Genomic DNA, 21,970 nt, shown 5'->3' on the forward strand with positions numbered 1-21,970 from the left:
ACCTCTATTAAAATACAGTGTCAGACATGCAGACAGGAGAATGTTTTACACAACGGAGAATCTAGAGTGTTTGTCTCAGACATGTCATAACTTAATAACTAGTTATTGTTTGCGGGATACTGTTACATGAAGTTACTGACTTGTGTATTTGGGCTGTCTGAATGCCGGTAACAGCTGCTCTCCTAATACACTACATAGCCTTAAAATAGAACTTGGCTCTTGATATTGAACCTTGCAAGTTTAGACATTGAGGAAGGAACTTTCCATACGTAGAGGATGTTTTACTATGAAATGTACTACTCATGCACTTTGGATAGTGACTACAGTCATTTATGACAACAGGAAGCGTCCTATCAATTGTCACTTACAAATTAGTGTCCTAGAAACCGACAGCTAATCCAAAGTAGAGAGTCACTAACATGTAGTCCCTTTATTTTTGATGTATCCATTATGTGTGTATACTATAGGGTGTATGTAACACTGCTTTTCTCCTATAGCGATCGCTGCAGGGAAAAATCTATAGCATTAGCTTCCTCTAGCAAATTCAGCTGTTTCACGAACATAACCTGCAGCAACAATTTGATCGCCACTGTGGTTGTTTCTTATGTGATTGCATATAAGAAAATGTGGCAAAATAGATTAAAGGGGTATTCCCACCTCACATACTCAGCAGTCTTCACTCTTGTAAAATCTTCTTTCTTCCTGGTTTCTTGCATCATTTTGTGGGTGGGGTTTCACAGGCAACCTGCCGTTTAGCTCTGCCCCCAAATTTGTGTGTAGCTCCGCCCACCCATATTGGACTATGAAGTACAGGCAGCAGCAACTCCATTCTGTGTTACATACAGAGACTGCCTGTCTCTGCCATAATGAACACAACTGAATTAGCTAACCTGATAACTGGGAGAACAGAAGAAATGAAAGCAGCTCCTCTATCTGAGTGCAGGACCTAGGTCACATGGTGTAGACACAGGATTAGCTAGATACACAGGCTCGCTCCCTGCACTTAGCCCCTCCTCCCTCCCCCCTGAGAGCAGCAGATACATCATTTGACTCAGGAGCAGCTAGGTCAGGGCTGTGGCCACAAAAAATTGAATAAAGTAAGATAGTGGCCAAACAAAGCAGTTTTGCTGAAGCAGTGTATTTAGGAAAAGTCTTACATCCACATTAACAAGCAGTATAGATAGGATCCTTGTGATGGGACAACCCCTTTAAGTATGGAGGGGTAGGAATCTATTTGCAGTTTGATTTTGGACTTGTTCTTTCTAAATATATATTTTTTTTATGCTTAGCACCTTCTATCCTTGGTATTTCAGAGAGGTCACCTGTTCATTATTACATAGATAACATAGACTCCCTTGTGATCTCCTGTTGAGTATATAAAACCCTATTCCATTACTTTTCACGCAGTGTGTAGCTTGAACTGACATTTACGAGTTTCTATCAAATCAGATTTATCAGATTTACTTTTGTTCGAGAACCAATTCTGGATTCAGTCCTTGTCACTTGCTTAATAGTCATATTAGTAGTGTCCAAACATTTTGCAAAGGGCCAGATCTGGTGAGGTGATAATGTGGGAGGGGAGACCATTCAGCCTGACATTCTTTTAACCATTAACATTAAATGCTAATGGACTATCTTATGACATTTTTATTGCAAATGGCATACTTTTCATTTCTTCACACAGAACACTAATAAATCTAAAAAGTTTTTACCAGAATTCCTCTGTCTTTCTTATTTGAAGACCAAAATTAATTCATTGAAATGTTAGAATTTATTCACCTTAGAAGACTAAACAAATAATTTGCCTGTAGTAATGTGAAGGATGATACTGAGATCTCTACTGCAGTAAATAAGCCAGGTCTGGCTCAAAAATTAGCCCCCATCATTGCCCCACACAATATAATGACTCCATCACCGGTCCCCATACAGTATGGGGGACCGGTGAAGGGGCCACTGTATTGGAGGGAATAGTGAAGGGTCCTATGTATGGACTACACTATTGGATCATTACTTCCATGACTCCGGTCCCAGTCTGTCTACCTGTTCCAGCAGGAGGCTGAGCACAGCAGACAGGTAAGTATTGGTACTAAGTCTGTGGCCTACAAGTTGGGGAGTGGTAGAGCAGGAACCCGATGGCTTCTTGATCTATTAGTCTCAGAACCAGGTCGGCGGCGTTACTTCTCCCAAGTTCTGCCAAACCAGTTTTAAGGTAAGTAAAAAAGTAGTGGGGTTCCGGTAAGGCCCTCTAAAGGCATGGGAGCATGGAGGATTCCCCGATACTTTGGTGGGTCAGTCAGAGTCTGCAGTGGTCAAGAGTGCTTATTATTGATTTTATGACAGAGGCTAAAGGCCGGTGGAAATTTGAACATGGGCCGCAATTGGACATAAATAGTAACATAGTAACTACACTAAGTCCATCCAGTCCAACCTACAAAATTACCAAGTTGATCCAGAGAAGGGCAAAAAAAAATCACCATGAAGCTGATGCCAATTGCCCCCTTAGTGGAATTATTTTTTTTCCAAATCCAAACGTGGCAAGTGGACTAAGTGCCCGAATCAACATTCCATCCCAAAATTTCTAGTTCCCATAACTTTTGATATTTTTAATTTCAAGAAAGTTATCCAGGCCCCACTTGCACTTGTACAGGTTATCAGCCATCACCAAATCCTGTGGCAGTGAGCTCCATAGTCTTACCACTTCTACTGCAAAGAACCTGCCTATGATATGGTAAAACCTATTTACAGGAGTAGGGAAAGATTTCTGTACTGTCTATTAATTTATTTGTTCATTGAACTTAGGTCACCCCCCTGAGCCATCTTTTTCCCGAAACTGAACAACATCTAAATTGATAGCATAGAATAGCAGTTTTGCAAGCCTGTGTGAACATGTGCAATAAGGGGCCATGTACAATACAGAAAATGAAGAGGAATTCCTATTTATTCTTTGTCCGCTGGCTCCCCGTTGCAGAATGCTGATGTAGAGCATTGGTATCTCATTGCGGCACTTTGATTAGACCTAGATGAATCAGAGGGGAGTCTCAAGCAATGGACACCGCAGCTAAATCATCCGTGGCAAGATCGAGCCAGACACTTATTTTTTCAGCATCCTGCTGTGATCTCTGCCTCCCACTGAAAACAACAGGAGGCAGAATCTGTATAGAATCTGGGGTCAGAATGTGCAGAATGTAATTTGTTACATGGTGGCCGCTGCCAGGTAATCTTATGGGGAGGTAAGGGAACAGTAGGGTGTGTTTTTTTTGGATGGATGGTAGATGTCAAGCAATTGGGTGAAGGGATTAAGGACAGAGTACTGTTGGGATATTTAAGATATGGCAGGTAATAAAAAATGTAAAAAAAAATTGCTACAAAACTATTAGATGTTAATATTTGTTCTAGATGCTTGGAGCATGTAACACGTGCTCTCCTTATATAAAAGTACAGACTAATCTAATCACAGAAAGGAGAAGGTTAATGAAAATCTGAGTGTCCCAAGGAGAAAAAGAATAATAAAATATAACTTTTATTAGTTTCTTATAAAATGGTTACGTCTAGACAGTCCAAGAGCAATAGCATCTATCTTAAGTATCGTCACCTACCTTCCAGATTCATCTTCTGCTATATCCATTTACCTTACTGCAGACCCAGCACTCTGCTACTTACCTTCTTTGTTATCCTCTCCTAGAGGGGAAACGCGTTGATAAAGTAATATACCTTTATAATAGGGACAGAACTTTGAGATACTTATAAAATTATATTTTATTATTATGTTTTCCCCTTGGGACATTCAGGTTTTCATTAACCTGTCCATTCTGTTATTTGATTTTTTTAGTTATGGAATAGGGATAGCATTTTCCTGTCAGAAAAGTACTGACTAATGTGGATAATAATTTACTTGTGTGCTTCCCTCCTCTATCACTCAGCTCCTCCTCACTCCTCACTTTGCCATTTCCATAGACTGTGACATTGTAATACTTCTGCGACTTCCTCTGTTGCTATTCAGTAGAGATTTCAGAGTTCAAGTGAGTTTAACAGGGATGGGACGAGCAGGAAAAATTCCAATAAAGTGGAGAAAGAGGCATTTTTCTCAGATAACATATACTACAAACGTTCTTATAGTGGCTTCTACTATTTAATTATGCAAAGGTTGCTGAAACATTATAGATCCTGAAGAAAAACTAAAACTAAATTACAGATTTGTAGCAGATTGGAATTATTCCTGACCTTTCTAGCCAATCTTTTAACAAAATGAAAAATTTAAGCAGTTTAGTTGTACAGTGAAGCTTTCTAGCAATGCTTCAGCTACAGTAGTGAATGGGTCGGTGGCAACCCCCTATAGCTTTGCCACTGATATTAGGTACTAAATTAATGGTGACCTGTGCCCTTATCGAGGCCTGAGGGTATTCAACGCTCTCAAAGAGAAGCACATCACATTCAGTCAATGCATACGGAATTTTAGGTCTGTGTTATTTTACATATTTTTGAAAAGATCTACTCTTGCTTTGATCACAATGTATCTGTAGGATACAAAGGTTGCAAAAATGGCCTTGGTTTAGCCTTGGTAGAACATGAGTAGTTCAAGCTATATCCACAAACCTGCCATGGTATCCATCTGTATTATGGTCAGGCATGCATGGACCACATGCAACCAGTTGGACATCCTGCCCTAAATGATTGATGGTTTAATATACAGAAATACAGCAAGGAAAATCTTCTATATGGACATCCTACTGTAGGTAATAATGGTTTAATATGGAGAAATTCACAGATAAAATAAGAAAAAAAAATCTTTTATTTGGATCTTTTAGATTTCCCCATAAAATATACAGCTAACTATAAAATAAATAAAATATACAGACAGCGTTATAGACAGTTTTTTCAGTAATTGCTTTATGAAAAGATTCTTCCTAACACATGAAGTGGATTTCAGGGTTATACGTTATATTTTAGTAATAACCAGCGTTCCATTACATATGCGCTTACATATGAAATAGCTTAGAAAAGGGTAAAAGATCAGAGAAATACATTTTTACAGTGGCAGCTGAAGATAAATCAACAAACATACATCTTTACAATATGCTGTGCGTACCAATGTAAGACACCTTTCTGTAACCACATCTATTATTACATGCTTAACATTCCTACTTAAGAAATTGCTTCCAACTTTTATCTAATGTCATACTCAACAGCAAGGTCTACATGTTTACTATAGAGATTAATTTGTATGTACTATTCATATTAACTTCCATCCATTCCATTATTTACAGCTTCAAGCTCAAACATGAGCGCACATTTTAGCTATTATGGCTTTAAAGAGGACCTTTCAACATTTCCACCAACTTATGTTCTTAGTATTTGTTAATAGGTGCCGCTCCATTGATTCCAGCGCATTTGGATTTTTTTTCTCTAACCTTCACCGTGCCTGAGTAACAAGCACAGGTAGTTTTGGTGCCTGATGTGCAATTTAAGCTCTGTAATGTTAGTAGGGCGGTGTCAGGCAGGGGGTGTGATTCAAAGTACCAATCAGAGGCAGTCAGAGCTCAGAATCACACCCCTTATCTGCTCCTGCCTGACACTGCCCTCTTGACAGTACAGAGACTAAATATCAGGCACCAAAACTAACAGCCTTAATTGCTCAGGAATGGTGCACCTATTAAATGAAGTAAAAAGCTGGACTTGCTGAAAGTGGTGAAAAGTTCTATTCATGGACAACATTATATCCTTAGGAAAAACCCAACATCATAGATGCTTCTTGCCAAGTCTTGGTTGTGGTTTCCATTTACTATCTGAGGCCTGTGTACCTATTTAATACTCATGGGAGGAATTTATTAAGACTACTAATGCTAAAACAATGTTAATTCATTCCCCCACTGGTAGGAGAAGCCCCTAAATTATTGAGAGGCTCTATCCTCTTAGTAATTCTGGTACAGGTTGTGAAGTCACAGTCACCAAAAGTTAACTCTACGTCACTCACAACTGATCCATCTCCACTGCTGGGCATGACAGGGAACTATATGTGTAACATGTGTAACTATATTGATGTAAGATTGTGTAATGTGTGGTTAATCTGTATGTATGTGTGTGTATTGCCTGTGTGAAAGTATGTGTGCATTGTATACAATAGTAAGGGTGAGCACCACAGTGAATCTTTGCTGCAGGTGATGAATACTCTAGATACAGTTCTGTTACATGTGTTTGTTACCTGTGCCATGAAAACACACAGGTTTGTGTAGGAGTTGTATACACAAAGTGGCATATTTTTCTTTTAAATATACTGGAGCAATAAAATTTTGGGGGGAATTAGTACACATATCTGTTAGAAGGATTGAGCTACCAAAATCCAACCATGCAGATAGATAGGTTACGTTAGGGTCATCTGAATCACATAGTGTTTTTCACTCATGAATCATTGCCTCCACCGCCAAGATATAGCTCTTTTGTCAAAATGCAGATTAGCTCTTTGGAGCAATGAGGGCATTACTGTCTCTTGTTGCTCCAAAGAGATAATTTGCATGCTTTCTTCAAGTGACTCTAACCTATCTATCTGTTCTGGTGACACACTCCCTTTAAGTCTCACTACTTGGAATTTGTATTGCCGATGAATGATAAATCCATTCACATTGTAAATATTCTCCATAGACTGTGACTGCACGCTGAATGACAGTAGCGCGCACTAACTATATAAAATAAATAAAGAAGTACAGTTTGCAGCCATATCACATCCTTAGGGTGCATTCACACGATGTAACGTGCAGCGCAAAATCACGGCCGCAAAATAACGCAGCATATACGATCCTAACTCCCATTGAAATCAATGGGAGCTTTTACGGCGTGCAAACTCTCACACGCCGTATACCTGCCAGATCACGTTGCACGTTACATCGTGTGAAGGCACCCTTACTTGGACAACCGCATTGTGAAGCCAATGATGACCTATAGCACTTTTCACACAGTCTTATTATATATGCACATATGTTATAAGACTATGTGAAAAGCCCAATAGTTCATCATTGGCTTTACAATGCAGTTGTCCAAGTAAGAATATGATATGGCTGCAAACACATTAAAATAATAAGCATATCGCAGTAAATAAGAGGTGTTACACAGCCTACAATACATGTTTACATCATTATACAAAGCTTACAAGTGAATCTGCCTCCAAGCCACTTCTTATTCTCAGCTCATTTCTATAAGCAAGATTTCATGCAGATACACTGTCACATATTTATTGCTATTGTTAATGAATACTCCAGGGCTGAATATAACCGCAGATAAGGCAATGTGCGTCAGGAGCGTTGTAAGATAAATCACTGATATCACAGCAAACAGAGTATTAATTACAGAAAACCCCGGATAGTCCTCCTTTAATGGTTAACTGATCCATTTACACCAAAAAAGTGGAATTTAGATTGCAAATATTTTTAGAAAATAACATTAAAATTGTATAAATTAGTATGAATATGAATTCATTATCACTCAACGGGTGCTAGTAAGGCTCAGTTCACAATAGAGTCATAGTTTCCATTAATAACAGAGCTATGACTGATACTACTGCAAGCAAATATAGATGAATCCCAGCAGACCACATTGACTTACAATGAATATATTAAGTGTGGACTTCTAGAGAAAAGAATGGCACAGCAGAATATTCTATTCTTCCTGCTACTAAGCATTGGGATTAAGTAGTTTAGGAACTACTAGATCCATCTACATGATCCCAACTCAAAATGAGAATGTGGGGCCGAATTTTCAGGCAAATGCACTATGAAGACACTCGTAGTGACATCCGAGTGCATTCTATTAGGTACTTACCTCTATAGAAGCTTTCAGTCCATTCTGCTCTGATGAAATGGATTAGGATAGGACCTGCTCCTTCAGGGGACATCCAATGGCGCTCTTGTTTGTGTACATGGGGCCTTAGTCTATAGCACTGAGATCTGAGTTGTGAAACCTCTATTAGTTCTCTACAGATTAAGAGGAATGCATGCACAACCACTACTCCATTCTTGTGACTGGCCAAAGGCTTATTTTTTTTCTCCTATCAGTATGTCTGGAGTGTGGGAGGAAACCCACGCAAAGAGAGGGAAGTACATACATACTCATTGAAGATGTTGTCCTTGGCAGGATTTGAACCCAGGACCCCAGTGCTGCAATTCTAACCACTGAGTCACCATGCCACCCTTTGGTCAAAGACTTAGTAGAAGGAACCACATTTTAAAGGAGTCTTTCACCAAAACCCAGTATATCCCTGACTGTTAATCATTGCCTAAGTTGCCAATATATCTATGTTCAATTATAGGGCTGCATTTCAGCAAATAGAGTTAAGGATCTGGACAGGTTAAATTGTGTCCTCAATGCTGAGAAATATAGACACTTACCCATCATGCAGTACTATCAGAGAGACATCTCAAATGTATTGTGCAGCAGGACAACAACCCCAAACATATAGCCAATGTCATTAAGATGTATCTTCAACGTAAACAACAAGGAGTCCTGGAAGTGATGATACAGCCCTGGCGAAACCCTAATCTCAGTGTCATCCAGTCTGTCCGGGATTACATGAAAAGACAGAAGGATTTCTCCAAAATGTCTGGTATCCCCCTGTTGATTTCCTTCAAAAATTGTGTAAAAGTATCTAGAAGAATTGATGCGGTTTTGGGCAAAGGTCGCACCAAACGCTGATTTAGATTTCTCTTTTCTTCATTCACTTAATTGTGTTAATTGACAAAAACCAAACTAATAGCACTTCTATTTTTGAAGCATCTTGCTTCACAGCATGTTTTCCACACCTGCCTAAAACTTTTTTGCACAGTGTTGTGTGTGTAATATATCAGAAAATACTCCAGAGGGAAGCCTCTCTATGCAACTTTATGTCAGCAGGCAGTGCTGGATGGCAAAAATAATGAGTGCCCTGGACGAGGGGCAGAACTCCCTGCCCCTGGTGCACCAACAGTGTATTTGCATATGGATCAGAAGTTCACTTTCTTAGGAAAAAACTGGTGGTAGACTCCCTTTAACCCTCTAAAATCACAGCCTAAGATCAAGAGAGTCAAACACTCCTAAAATTGTCAAGGGGACTATCCCAGGTACAACAGCTTTTGGCATGTGTGCCTATGTTGGGCACAACATCACGCACTAAAATTGTGTATTTCTAAAGAATTTCAATCTCACGTTTCATCATCTGTTGTGTATTCACTTCTGGAATATAAATGAATGCAAGCAGGCAAGCAAGCAAGCAGTACATAGAGCGTCTCCACTCTGATCCAGCTCACTGCATGTAGAGGCTGTAGTGACCAAACAGGATCAGCTGGGTACAAAAAAGTGCTGGCTGCATAAGGAACTGCTATGTGCCAAAAAGCAGTAAAAACTCACATATGACATTGTTCAGTGGATTATCCAGAGTACAACAATATCATATATGAGGCTATAAACTGCAGAATGGAAGTAGTGCTATTTGGCTTTTAGAGCACAGATATAGATAGACTTTTTTTGGATGCTGTGTCACTTTTGCAGAACCCCTGAGGTGCCAGTAAAGTGGATTTTCCAGGAAGGGATCCCATTTTGCAAACAAAACCTCCATGAAACTTAACAAAATTGGTGTAGTAAGCAATAGCTTTGCAGATGTGAATGTACAGCAGATGGTGAAAGTGTGAGTATGCAAGAGCACTAGATTGGATACAGCAAATTCCAGACTATTTTCCCACTAGGGTCTAGGATCAGGGCAGGCATTCTGAGGGTTAATTTGGTATCTTTTCCCTTGTAAACTCTACTCTTGGTACACCCAGATATATAGTTACCCAGCTTATACATTCCCCTTATTGCCAAAGCCAGTTTTGTCCTAAAGGATGCAGCAATTTTTTTAATTTTTTTATGTCATATTTTACAACCTATATTTTTTTTCAGTTCATGTAGCCACATGAGGACTTGTTTTTACCAGCCTGAAGTGCATTTTTCAATGACATGTTGGGTGTCCAAAACTTATTTGCTTTTTCACTTTTTTACTCTTCACTGTACAGCAAAAGAAACATGTTACCTTTATTCTATTAGTCAGTAAAATTATGTTATTTTTATTTTTGACTAATTTTGTAGAATAGAAACCCATTTTGGTCTCAAATAAGTTGTGACAACTGAACAGGATGAGTGCATGCTTTTTGGCGGAACAAGATGTACTTTTTTTTACCATATTGTGGTATATATCACTTTTTATTACATTTTTTGGAAAAAGAGATGACCAAAAATCATTATTTCAGGAATTTTTTAAATTTTATTGTAAGGGTGGTTATGGGCACAATTTTTTATTTTATTTTATTGTAATGGGCATGGCAATACCAAATATGTATTTAAATATTTCTGAACATTTTTTGAAACTTTTTTTTACATTTCTATTATATCCCACTAGGGGACTTGTGATCATCTGATTGCAGTTTCAGTAAATAATGGCTGTCTAATGGCTGTCAGCCTATTCATAAGCCCTGACAAATTGATTCTGTTGAAGGCATAGACAAAGAAGACAGACCCAGGGTTAGAGATAAGACCATCAGATGCCATAGAAATTGTGGTGTGGGGGGCCAATCAGGGGGGAGTACTTTAGTATAACCATTTACAGTAGATACCGTAGTCATGATAACCATTAGGATAAAATGTTACATTAGTATTTCAGGCAAATTTTCCATTATACAAAGGTCATGAAAGGTCAAACTACCTCTGCTAATTGTAGTGGTCAATACATTAAGGAATTCCTAATAGTCAGTGAAGAGCTGGAGCTAGGTTCTTCTGCATAGAAATCACTGTAGAATGAGTCATCCTAGAGCTCTGCTGTATAATGTATTAAACTTCAAAAAAGACCTTCCCTTTGGATCTGCAATGTCACAAAAACTGTCCAAACGCAAGGGCGCTGTATATTATACTGCTGTTACTTTAAAGGTAGATTATTTGTGCTCTGAATGAAAATCAATATGAGATCCTGTGCCTGAAAGCTTTCACGAGGTAATTCTGTGTTATATTAGGGACGTGTTTTATGATTATGCTTTGTGGAGAGAAGAGATTATGTTCTACTGACAGTGTCCTTCCTGTGTCTTTCTATATAACGCCTCACATTTCGAAAAGGACGGACATCTGGGTAACACAGGGACACTAATTCTACTACGCAGAATACATAGAGTAGCTATAGATGCAGTGCCTTGGGAAATGTACTATTAAAGCAGATGACACATTAAAATCTGTGTGTAATAGTGTGGGGTGAACATAATTCCAGCACACACAAAGTTAAATGTAAGAGTACAGTTATATATAGTATAAGGGTACAGTCTTCCATTAGAAGAAAAACAAGGGAACACAGCGGGGGCAGTAGGGAGTAAAGATAGGACTGCAGTACAGAACTCACAAATCTGCATGTCTCCTGCATACATCAAATTCTTGAAAATAAATAATGAGTCATGGGGGACACTGGCCGAATATCTGTATGGGGGAATTTTGACTCTCCTCTAGTAGATAATGTCATGAAGCATGATGAAAAAGGATCATTGGGAGAGATTGAGAAATTCTGGCATAATTTGCACCAAAAAAGACTGTCTAACATGCCTTGCATCAAAATTATCAAAGGTTTTAGACATTTTATAGGCACTTAAGACCTGTACATGCACCAAAACTAAGTCAACTAATAGGAGGTGTAAAGTTAGACTAGACAATGCAAGGCCCTAAGGACACAAATGAATGTGCCAGCCAAGGTGGGGCCAATTTTGCATCAGAATGTGAGTTTCATCCAAATGTATTTCATGATGTACTTACTGTTATGTCAGTCCAGGTAGCTGCAACGGGGCTAAGGAATAGCAGTAGGAAATCTCGCCCTGCACTACTCCCACTAGCTATCCCGGTCCCTGCCTCACGGGTGTGGGTCGGCTGTACTCAGGCTAAGCCTGACCCCGATGGCTCCTCTCTCACTGACAACGTAGGCCTAGAGGGAATTGGGAGAAGGAATGCCCTATAAGATCTCTAGGGACTGGAGACTAAAGGGGGTCACCCCTAACGAACAAGTGAAGCTGCTACTGACAGGGACTGACAAGGGTGTGCGCTGACTAACAACACAAGCAGCACACAGGAAAAATGTGGGAAAGGATTTCCCCAAACCAGTATGGGAAGGAACCTAACACTAGGAAACAAAATTCAAAAAAATCCAATAGTAATCCAGCAACCAGTTTTGCATTAGATTAAAACATTATGTTTTATTAGTCCATTTAAAAAAAGGGTAATTCCTTTGCTTTGACAGAAAACCAGTGACAATAAATATGAAAAATGACACAGCACTTACATGAAAAAACGTGTTCGGATTACATAGGACAATAGACACACGATGCTTAACCGCCTACGCGTTTCAGGGTCCAAGCCCCTTCCTCATGGCGAAGTCACTTCGCCATGAGGAAGGGGCTTGGACCCTGAAACGCGTAGGCGGTTAAGCATCGTGTGTCTATTGTCCTATGTAATCCGAACACGTTTTTTCATGTAAGTGCTGTGTCATTTTTCATATTTATTGTCACTGGTTTTCTGTCAAAGCAAAGGAATTACCCTTTTTTTAAATGGACTAATAAAACATAATGTTTTAATCTAATGCAAAACTGGTTGCTGGATTACTATTGGATTTCTTTGAATTTTGTATTGGCACCTGCACCGGCAGGATTCCATGGTTATCCGTGCACCTGTAGTAGCACAAGAAAAAAATTCTTTCGCACTAAGACCACGAGAAAAACCACAGGGCTGTGAACGCTTTTTTCTACACATTGACTAGGAAACAAACACAGGGAAACTGAGTAGAAATCAAAGGATAAGGCAATTCACTCACACAGTCAATTATACACAGAGGGAGGATTGGTGAACACAGAAGGGAAAACACACAAACCAACTCGTTCACCCAAACCTCCCAAAAATCAACCACGGAACTTCCTCTATCCCAGAACACCACCTACTCCTCCTGCTAAGGCCTAGCTCTGTAAAAGCGACACTCAGCACAGAACCATGGGAGGCATGGGTTTAAATACAGAGTAGAAACCACTCCTCCCAGGTGCAAATGGGAGGACAGACTAATCAATCAGGAGATAAAGCTGCCTACCAGCAGTGCGCGCGTGCAAGTCAGAAGGTGTGCACCAATACCCACGACAGGACAACCCCGCAGCGCCAGGATGCCACCCCAGACACTGCGCAGCCAAAAACTCCCCAGGTAAGAAAAATAGAAAGCAATGAACCTAAATACTCCTAACACTTACCTCTATGGGGCTTCTGATCCATTCTGCTTGGATAAGGCAGAGCAGAATACAACCTGCTCCATGTTCATCAGAATGGAATGAACCATTGGACACCCCTTTAAGGAGCATTGGATGGCACACTCATTCTTATGCATGAAGCCTAAGAATACAACAGCTCAACATTACCAAGATTACGTTTTTTTTCAGGTCCCAATTATCAGCTGTTTCGGCTGCTGGAAGCCATATACAACAGGGGTCAGCAACCTTCAGAAATCCAGTTGCTGTGAAACTACAACTCCCAACATGCTCCATTCACTTCCATAGGAGTTCCAAGAATAGCAGAGCAAGTATGTATGTTGGGAGTTGTAGTTTTACGACATCTGGAGAACCTAAGGTTGCCTACCCCTGATATACAAGGTATATGACTGGAAGAAGCTGTGGCCCTATTCATGTAAATGGAGCAAAGCTGCAGTTCAGTGGCATCACCACTACAATGTACAGCTCCAGTGTGCAGATTTACTCGGACTGTGTACAGGATAAATAAGATAAGTATCTGTTATGTGAATAAGGCTTAATTTTTATTTATAATTGTGAACTGACTAAACGTTTCATCCTTGGACAACCCCTTTTACATATATTTCCAGTGCAAATTACGTCTCCTATCTGGGGATTACGGAATTCCTTTGATAAGTCCAGCTATCAAAAAAGCTTTGCTCAAAGCGGAAAGACGCTGTAAGCCATTATAACGCCTTATTGGTCAGTGGAACCATGGGGGGTCCTGGTGCTATGTAAATATAGATCTGTAAAAACAAGAATACATAATGGTAAACTGTTTTCTATAATACCTCATCCAGCAGTAATCTAAAATCTAAAAAATACATGAAGGGGCTCTGTCCATTGAGCAGGAATAATGGGATAATTGCTCATTGTGACTCAGCTGTTTGTCATTCTGTGCAGTTCCATCTTCACAGATAAATTTATAGTTCTGTCAAAACAGTGTTTTGCAATCAAGTTCATTTTCAATACAATGACATATAAAATTTTCACATTAGTATTCTATATATATCGCATGTAGATAATTTGGGAATTTGTCTGCATTTTACAGATTGCTTCCAGAGAATGCACCGGTGACATTGAAACAGTCCTGCAATATAAATAAGCAGCCTATCAGCAAGGATTTTCTTCTGGACTCGGGTGGTTTCCATTATAGCACAGACGAACAAATGTTAGTAGAAACACTAGAGAATAGAACATCACATTCATACAAGATTCACTAACTTGAAATTCACTTTGCAACAATTGGATTTCAAGAAAAGCATATATCAATTGCTCAGGTCTTGACATTGCTCCTACATTGAGCTCTAGGCTCTAGTCACACTGGGGGAATTTGTTAAGATTGGCATTTCCTAAGCCAGTCTTAACAAAGTCCCGAATGGTGGGAAGCAAACCTGAATTATTAAGAGGCTTCAATCTCTTAAAAAATCCAGTGCACTCCTGTGCACCAGAACTGATATCTACACCTGCAAGGAACTGGTGTAGGGTTTACAATTATGAATCACTCACTTCAGTTTTCTGGGATGAGTTATAATAAATTTGTCGGACCAAGGCATCCTGCAAGCTGCACCCTGCAAAAAGTGATGAGAGGAAAGTGGTGCATCTTTGGTGTAAGAAAGGGCTATGTGCCAAGAATGTGCCCCGATTAGATCTATGCCTATAAAACTGGCATAGAAGGTTTAATAAATTCCCCCATAACATAAAAAAGACAATGCAGATGTATACTCTAACATGTCTTAGGCTTCTACTATGAAGACAGGCGCCAGGAGTGTGCTCTTTGGGCATACTGTAAGTCTAGGACACCTATTTTTATGCTTCTGAATTACAGTATAAAGAATCATATGCCTTTTAGATCATAATGACAATAAAATTGAAGGCAGATTAATCCAAACCTATGGGTGTAATATGGATTTCATGGATGAAACTTGGTCCGTGTTGGTCAGATTTACCAGCCTGAACAGTATGTCAGGGGTGGGACTTTTAGAAATACAGTTATCTATGCCGCTAGGAGCCCCTGCCTCCCAGCAACATACTATCCTGTACTGTAATCAGTATAAGACTATATGTTGCTGTGAGGTAGGGGTTTCTAGCAGCATAAATAACTGTATTGCTGAAAGTCCCTCTCCCGACCTACTGTTCAGGTTGGTAAATCTGGCAACAGATTCACAACCAAAACTCTGTCATGTGACCGTTGGGTAAGTCTTACATAACACATAAACGTGTTTGAGGAAGGGGACACACTTGACAAAGTCATGGTGGGTTTAGTTGCTGGTGGAATCGCCAATATGGAGTACTTTATTTTAATGTAGATTGTGAGCCCCATATAGGGATCACAACATACATTTATTTTCCTATCAGTATGTCTTTATAGAATGAGAGGAAAGCCATACAAACACAGGGAGAACACACAAACTCCTTGCAGATGTTGTTCCTGGCAGTATTCGAACCCAGGATTCCAGCGCTGCAAGACTGCAGTGCTAACCACTGAGCCACCGTGTTGCCCCTGTGTAGAGTACTTGTACAGTGAATGAGACTTAAACAAATTCCCAAAAGACCTGCAGCAGGTACATTTCTTGCTGTGCATTTTGCAGAGGCTGAACACCCCCTCAACTGCAGAAGCAAAACCAGCACTGAAAACTAACTGTGATATACAGTACTAGTGCACTGGAAGGGAATGTCTTGCTGCTCATTCAGCATGGCTTTCAACTTCTGCAATAAGAATGCTGAAAACTGGCCAACCACAGGAGTAAAACCTCCAAGTCATGGTTCTTGAGAAAATGGCCTTGTCTATGTATGTTCATGTTTTTCATATTACGCATTTTTTTGCTATTGCTGTATACATTATTTTTTTTAATCATTCAATAAATTATACTTTTTATCTGAGTGGAATTATGTTCCTTTCTTTGATTTCTCTCAGTCAGTAATCCCACGTTATCTGATACATGTTACTTAACAAGTTGGATTATGGCAACAAATTAAATCCCATTAAACCCATTTTAATAATAAAGTTAATAAAAAAAATTTAAACAACCGCCACAAAACTTAGGAAGTAACAGATATTTGGTATCACTGGTACTGCTACAAACACACAATAAAATGAACACAATATAGCGCTTGCTAAGTAGCGTAAATAAAAATGGCAAAATTGTTTATTTTATTTAACAAGTAACAATTTGGGGTGCAATATTATTAGGGCTAGTTCACAGTACGGCGCATTTTGGTCCTAATTGTGATGCGGGAAGCTGCGTCACAATAGGGCCAAAATGCGCCTGCCACGACTGTTGCGGATTCCGACAGTCACGGCTTCCCCTCTGGAGTAGGCACAAATGAATGGGTTTAGTGCGGAGGGTGCTGCCATGAGGCGTTCTCCAGGGATGAATCAGCTGCGGAATCCACCTGAAGAAAGGGCAGCTCGCTTCTAAGCTAGTGGTCTACATAGACCTCTATTGTGAGGGAGCGGATTATGACGGATTCAGCACCAAAATCTGCCCCCTCTTGCCCCATGTGAACGAGCCCTTATATGGGGTCTGAATACTTATTTTAAAAAGGCTACATCTCAGGAAAAGACCACTACTAATATTGCCATGAAAAGCGATTCTCAATTCACCCTGTGAAGGGCTCTCCAAGGTTCATGTTGAATTTCCATCCGAGAGATTCAGCTGTGTGTTGTGCTGCTCAGTAAAGACTGCCAAGGGTCGGTTGACTTGTGCTGCAGTCACATACAGAATTCGTTGCAGTTCTCCCACAGCTTGAAAGCTGCAGGTGAAACCCACAGCAATAGTTCACAAGATGTGAGTGTAAGAGCCACAGGGTAGGTCACTTTGCGCTGTGGGATTTTATTGCAGCATGCGGATGGTATTTGTATGAATCTCACCCCTGATGCTGCGACTGTAGATCAGAAGGATGGCCATCAGGGAGTTTGTAATGGTTAATCTGCTGTGATTCCTCCTCATGTGTTCCCATTCTGTGTTTTAGCTGTTTTTCCTATGTGAAACACATTGTCCTGCTACAGTATAAAAGTGATATTTTTTTCTTATTCACATTTTGCATAACCTTGTTGGCATATTGCAGTCTGGACACAGTTTTTTTGCTTCTTTGCTGCATTTTTCTCAGCTCTTGTCGTGTTTTTTCTCACTACATTTTTTGGCAACTATTGCTTAAGATTAGCAGCTGGAAAAATGCAAGCCAGGAATATGGCATACAAAAACTGTGAGCTCAGTTTTTACAATGCAGTTTTACAGTCCAGTTTTCTATAGACGCAGGCTCTATTCTCTGTGTATCGGCTGCTGAAAACAGCTGATCAGTGGGTGTCTGTCTATGGTATCTTCATATTTGTGATATCGTAAGGATAGCTCATCTGTATACTTGCCCTGGAAAACCGTGTAAACTAGAAGCACTTCTTTCCCTTCAAAGGGAAAACTACACCTCCTCAAAAAATGCTATATTGCTCCTGAAAATACAGGAGTGTAGGCGGAAATCTTTTTTCAATAAGACTGTCTGTAATTTAGAGTGGAAATGTAAGCAATAATTTGTCTATTTCTAGGGAGAATTACTCAAGCAGCATTTTACAGTCTCTCTATACCAATCTGGCAGACTTGGCTCTTCTATAGGTGCCCTGTAATACTACATTTGGCCAAATGAAGCTTCTCTTGTGATAATATCTGATCATTGGGCGGTAGTAACCAGATACACATTGAACAGGTAAAAGTCCGTACCAGCTTCAGTATAAAAAGGGACACCATTCAGAAGGCTATTAAAATTCTAGCATCAGAGTATATGTGGCGTGGTAAAAGTGCCCTCAATAGATGAATGTTGGCTGGTCGAACTCAATTTTGGCAGAGGTGCCCTTTTTCAGCTTATTGCCTTCTCCTTATATCACTGGCTACATATTGCTAAACAGAGTTTAAAATGCTAATGCTAATATACAAGACCATGCACAACTTGTCCCCTCCATACATGTGTGACCTAATCTTCCAATATCTCCACACACATAATGTCCGATCCCCTTAGGCCCTCCTTCTTTCTTCTGTTCTTGACTGCTTTTAACACACCCGCCTCCAAGTTTTCTCCCACACAACCCCTTTAATGCACTCCAATGACAAATAAGACAATTCCCCACAATCACAACTTTCACGAGGACCCTGAAGACTCATCTCTTCAGGAAAGTCTACCATATTCAATAACCCCACTGCCAACACACCACATCACAACTTCTACTCTCACCTACAGTCCTCCTTCCCTCATATATCGTAAGCCTTTGTGGGCAGAGACCTCTAACCCACTGTCACTAAGTTAGTCATTTTACTTGGTTTTTTTTTGTGTATTTTAGTGTTTTGTATGTAAAGCACCATTGAATTAATAGTGCTCTGAAAATAAAAAATATTATTGAGAACACACACTATCCAAAGTCTATGGTCACAGTAACATGCACATAGAGGAGAAGTAAAGGTAGGAGAAGGGAGAAGTCTGTTTATGGGTTGGGTGACTAGTGACAGTCATCTATAATATCCAAAATGGATGATGTAGAGTAAGCTCTACTGATGATCACTCTGAGCACACACCCAAGGCTAAGGCCACACAGTGCAGAAATACTACAGAATTTCTGCAGGGATATTCTGTCACTTTTTTCCTGTAAGTGCAGTCTCACATTACATTACAAAAGAGTTTCTCATTGATATGTGTCTTATATAACCTGTGTGCACTACTGGCTGTATACAATGTGATATTATTCCTTTACTGTGTCGTACCACTGTGGAGTGGGAGCTGAGAGTTGCTATGACCCACCTACAGAGTTTTGGGTAGGAGGAGATCAGGAATCTTCCGTCCTCTCAAGAGAAATGTGAGGGGAGACTGAGCCAAAGTCCAAGATAACCTGGATGTAGCCCAGCTAGTTCAGTCCTGCATGATTCCTGTAGTCAGGAGATGGGAATTATCCCTGCTTGGCTTATGTTACAAAGAAGAATGTACCAGATACGAGTCTGAGGATGTGTTATATGTGCCTTAGAGCCATAACCTTGTCTGCACCAAAGGGTGCACCAATTTCCAACTCAGCCTCAATCTACAGTGGTAGGGTTCTAAGAATTTACCCCCCAGAAATTAGATGGTGTGTTACCTGGTTCTATCTTGAGTAAAAACTGCAAGTTACCCTGTTTCTGCAAACCTTGTCTCCCGAGTCTTGTTCCTGCACATTCATGATAGGCACTCCAATCTCCATTAGGCTCAGGAAGGATGATAACAACTAGGATGTGCCTTGCAGGTCTCCTAAGGACTATTCCAGGAGAGCTGGAGGAGTCGGTCGAGTTTTTAGCCCCGTGAACTGCCACAAAAGCCGCTAAGGCAAATCCATGTAAAATCAATGTTTTTTGCTGTGGGTCACCTGCAGGATCTCCGTGGGTCTCACAGCTTTCAACCAGTCTATTACAAAGGCTGAAATCCACGGGCATCGCCTGCAACAATAATGGACATACCACAGTACTGGAAGTGGGTTTTATTTGCAGCATGTGGATGAGATTTAGTTAATCCGCAATCCTGATACTGAAGATTGCAACAGGTTAGCCATTGGCAAATTCATGGCAGCTAACCTATTGTGTGGCCCCATCCTGTGTTTAGCAGAGCTCCGAACAAGTCACCATACTTCTGTTTTACACCTCACATATTTTTTGGAAATTGTGTATCCTCAAGCCTGGTATAACTACAACAGGTCAATGACCATCAAGTCTATGTGTAATAGTTATAAAAAAAAACAAAAAAAAAAAAACAACACAATCTTTTTATCTCTTTTCTTTCCTATATGATTGAGAACTGCCCAATTCAATATAAAATGAACAGTCTAAAATACATAAATCTTGTGTAGATATTGAAGCAGTTGATGCATGACCAATCCATCTGTGGACAATCTATCAACCTAGCTGTCAGCCTTACCTACACTCAATGATATCAATATACATATAAAATATAACTACAATATTTTGTAAGAGATTTTGTGCTTTGTAGATACATATTGACAGGTATTAAAAATATTGCATGAATCATATCTCTGTATAGTGACATTTGTATATTAACACACATCCATATACTCCACTCACCTATAATGTAAATTAGATATAATGACTTTTGGCATCCTATTCTTTTATCACCTACTGTATATTCTACTGCACTGCCACTGCACCATTTTAAATATGGAAAATACATTAGGACCGAGTATTTTTTTACGCCAAAAATTTGAAATTTAGGTATTCGGACTCTTAACACCTTTCTACGTTGATGTGAATCTGCATGTGATACATGACATCCCGATGTAGATAAAAACAAGTTTAATTTGCAGTGTACCTCATGTCCATACCTCTCTGATATAAAGGAGCATATGAAAAACAAGAAACGTAGATGGAAGTCTTAGACCTCTTCAAGACGCAAGGACCTTAAATGAAGTATTCAAGTCTATTAGAAAAGCATATCAAGTAACGCTTATCACACATACAAGTGGATAAAGAGGAGTATGAAATACGAGCATGCTGGCATACCGTACCCCTCTATCATTGTCTCATGTCTATTTAATGGGTCCCTGTCACATAAGGTGACATGACGGATGGGATGCTTGTAATCTTACCTTAGTTAGTTGAGCGATTTTCTTACACATCTTAACATGCAGTTCATGAGTGTATTCCTGTGATAGCAACGGGCTCTGTTTGGATCCATTATACATGCCATGCTGATTTTTTCCCGAGGCCATTCTTCTGTTCTTGCCTCTTTTTAAAAACACCGATCAGCAAGTGGGTTTCGGACTACGCACACATTGAAGAGGGTTTTGTATACAGTCACAGTGGCTGCAGAGAAGAGGCAGTCAAGGCCCCCGCAAGCTTCTCCTGTAACTGCAGATGTCCTGATCCTTCAGAAAGCAGCCAGGCTAGAGAAGCTGCAGCATGTGCTGTATATCTGTGGCTTCCTTATTGGACTAAAAGCTGACAGGGAGATGCCGGGAATTCTTTTTAGCATGCATTACAGGAGACTAGCAGACAGAAGCCAGTACTGAGCTAGGCACAGGAATATCCTCACCCAAAACACATGTAATATTAACACCAGGATCAGCGTCTGAGACTCTTTCTCCTTCCCTTGATGGATTGAATAACACAACACTAGGGTTATTTTTGGTATCCTTTTTTTCCATAATTATTAAGCTTTTTTTTTTGTAAATAATTTGCAATACAAAGATGATGTTTTTAGGCTGTATACATACATTATTTTTTTCCCAGAAGGACAATAAGATTTGTGATTTAATATACAGAAAAGCTCTTTAAATTTTTATTGCATAGGAATTTTATTGTTGCAATATATTGTGAAAATCTGCAGCTCTCCAGTATGTGATTGTAAACATTTTTTAGCCATTCTGCAGAAACACATTTAAAACTGCAGACTGTAAAACACCAGATTCACTGAAACACTCAATTTATTAGGTCAACCAAAGGCTAAAACGTCCTTAAAGTGTACCTCCAATTATAAAAAACATTTCTAAAAAAACAAATAGAACACATGAATATAGGAAACGTTGTAATATAGTTTTTAGAGAAACACTTTGTTCTCCATTTATCAGGAAAATTTACTTCTAATACAGAAGTCTATGGAGAGGAGAGGGAGAGTAGGAGGCTACTGAAGAAGACAAACTTCTAAGCTCTTCTACACCTAGTAAC

The 21,970-nt window shown here is 39.7% G+C and overlaps 1 protein-coding gene across 5 annotated transcripts in view; it reads right to left on the bottom strand.

Moving 5' to 3' along the window:
• Window positions 1-21,176, bottom strand: part of FAM184B (family with sequence similarity 184 member B) — a 58,422-nt gene extending 37,246 nt beyond the window's left edge. For 4 of the 5 annotated variants that reach the window (XM_075259920.1, XM_075259897.1, XM_075259905.1 and 1 more), the window contains exon 1: window positions 20,893-21,176. In XM_075259920.1, coding sequence (XP_075116021.1) covers window positions 20,893-21,015 — 123 coding nt within the window. In that variant the 5' untranslated portion in view covers window positions 21,016-21,176. Of the gene's footprint in view, window positions 1-657; window positions 710-20,892 lie in introns of those variants that run through there. The other variant, XM_075259912.1, reaches the window with a different exon arrangement.
• Window positions 21,177-21,970: the final 794 nt, after the last annotated feature.

This window comes from Leptodactylus fuscus, chromosome 1 (assembly GCF_031893055.1).
Source record: "Leptodactylus fuscus isolate aLepFus1 chromosome 1, aLepFus1.hap2, whole genome shotgun sequence".
NCBI lineage: Eukaryota > Metazoa > Chordata > Amphibia > Anura > Leptodactylidae > Leptodactylus > Leptodactylus fuscus.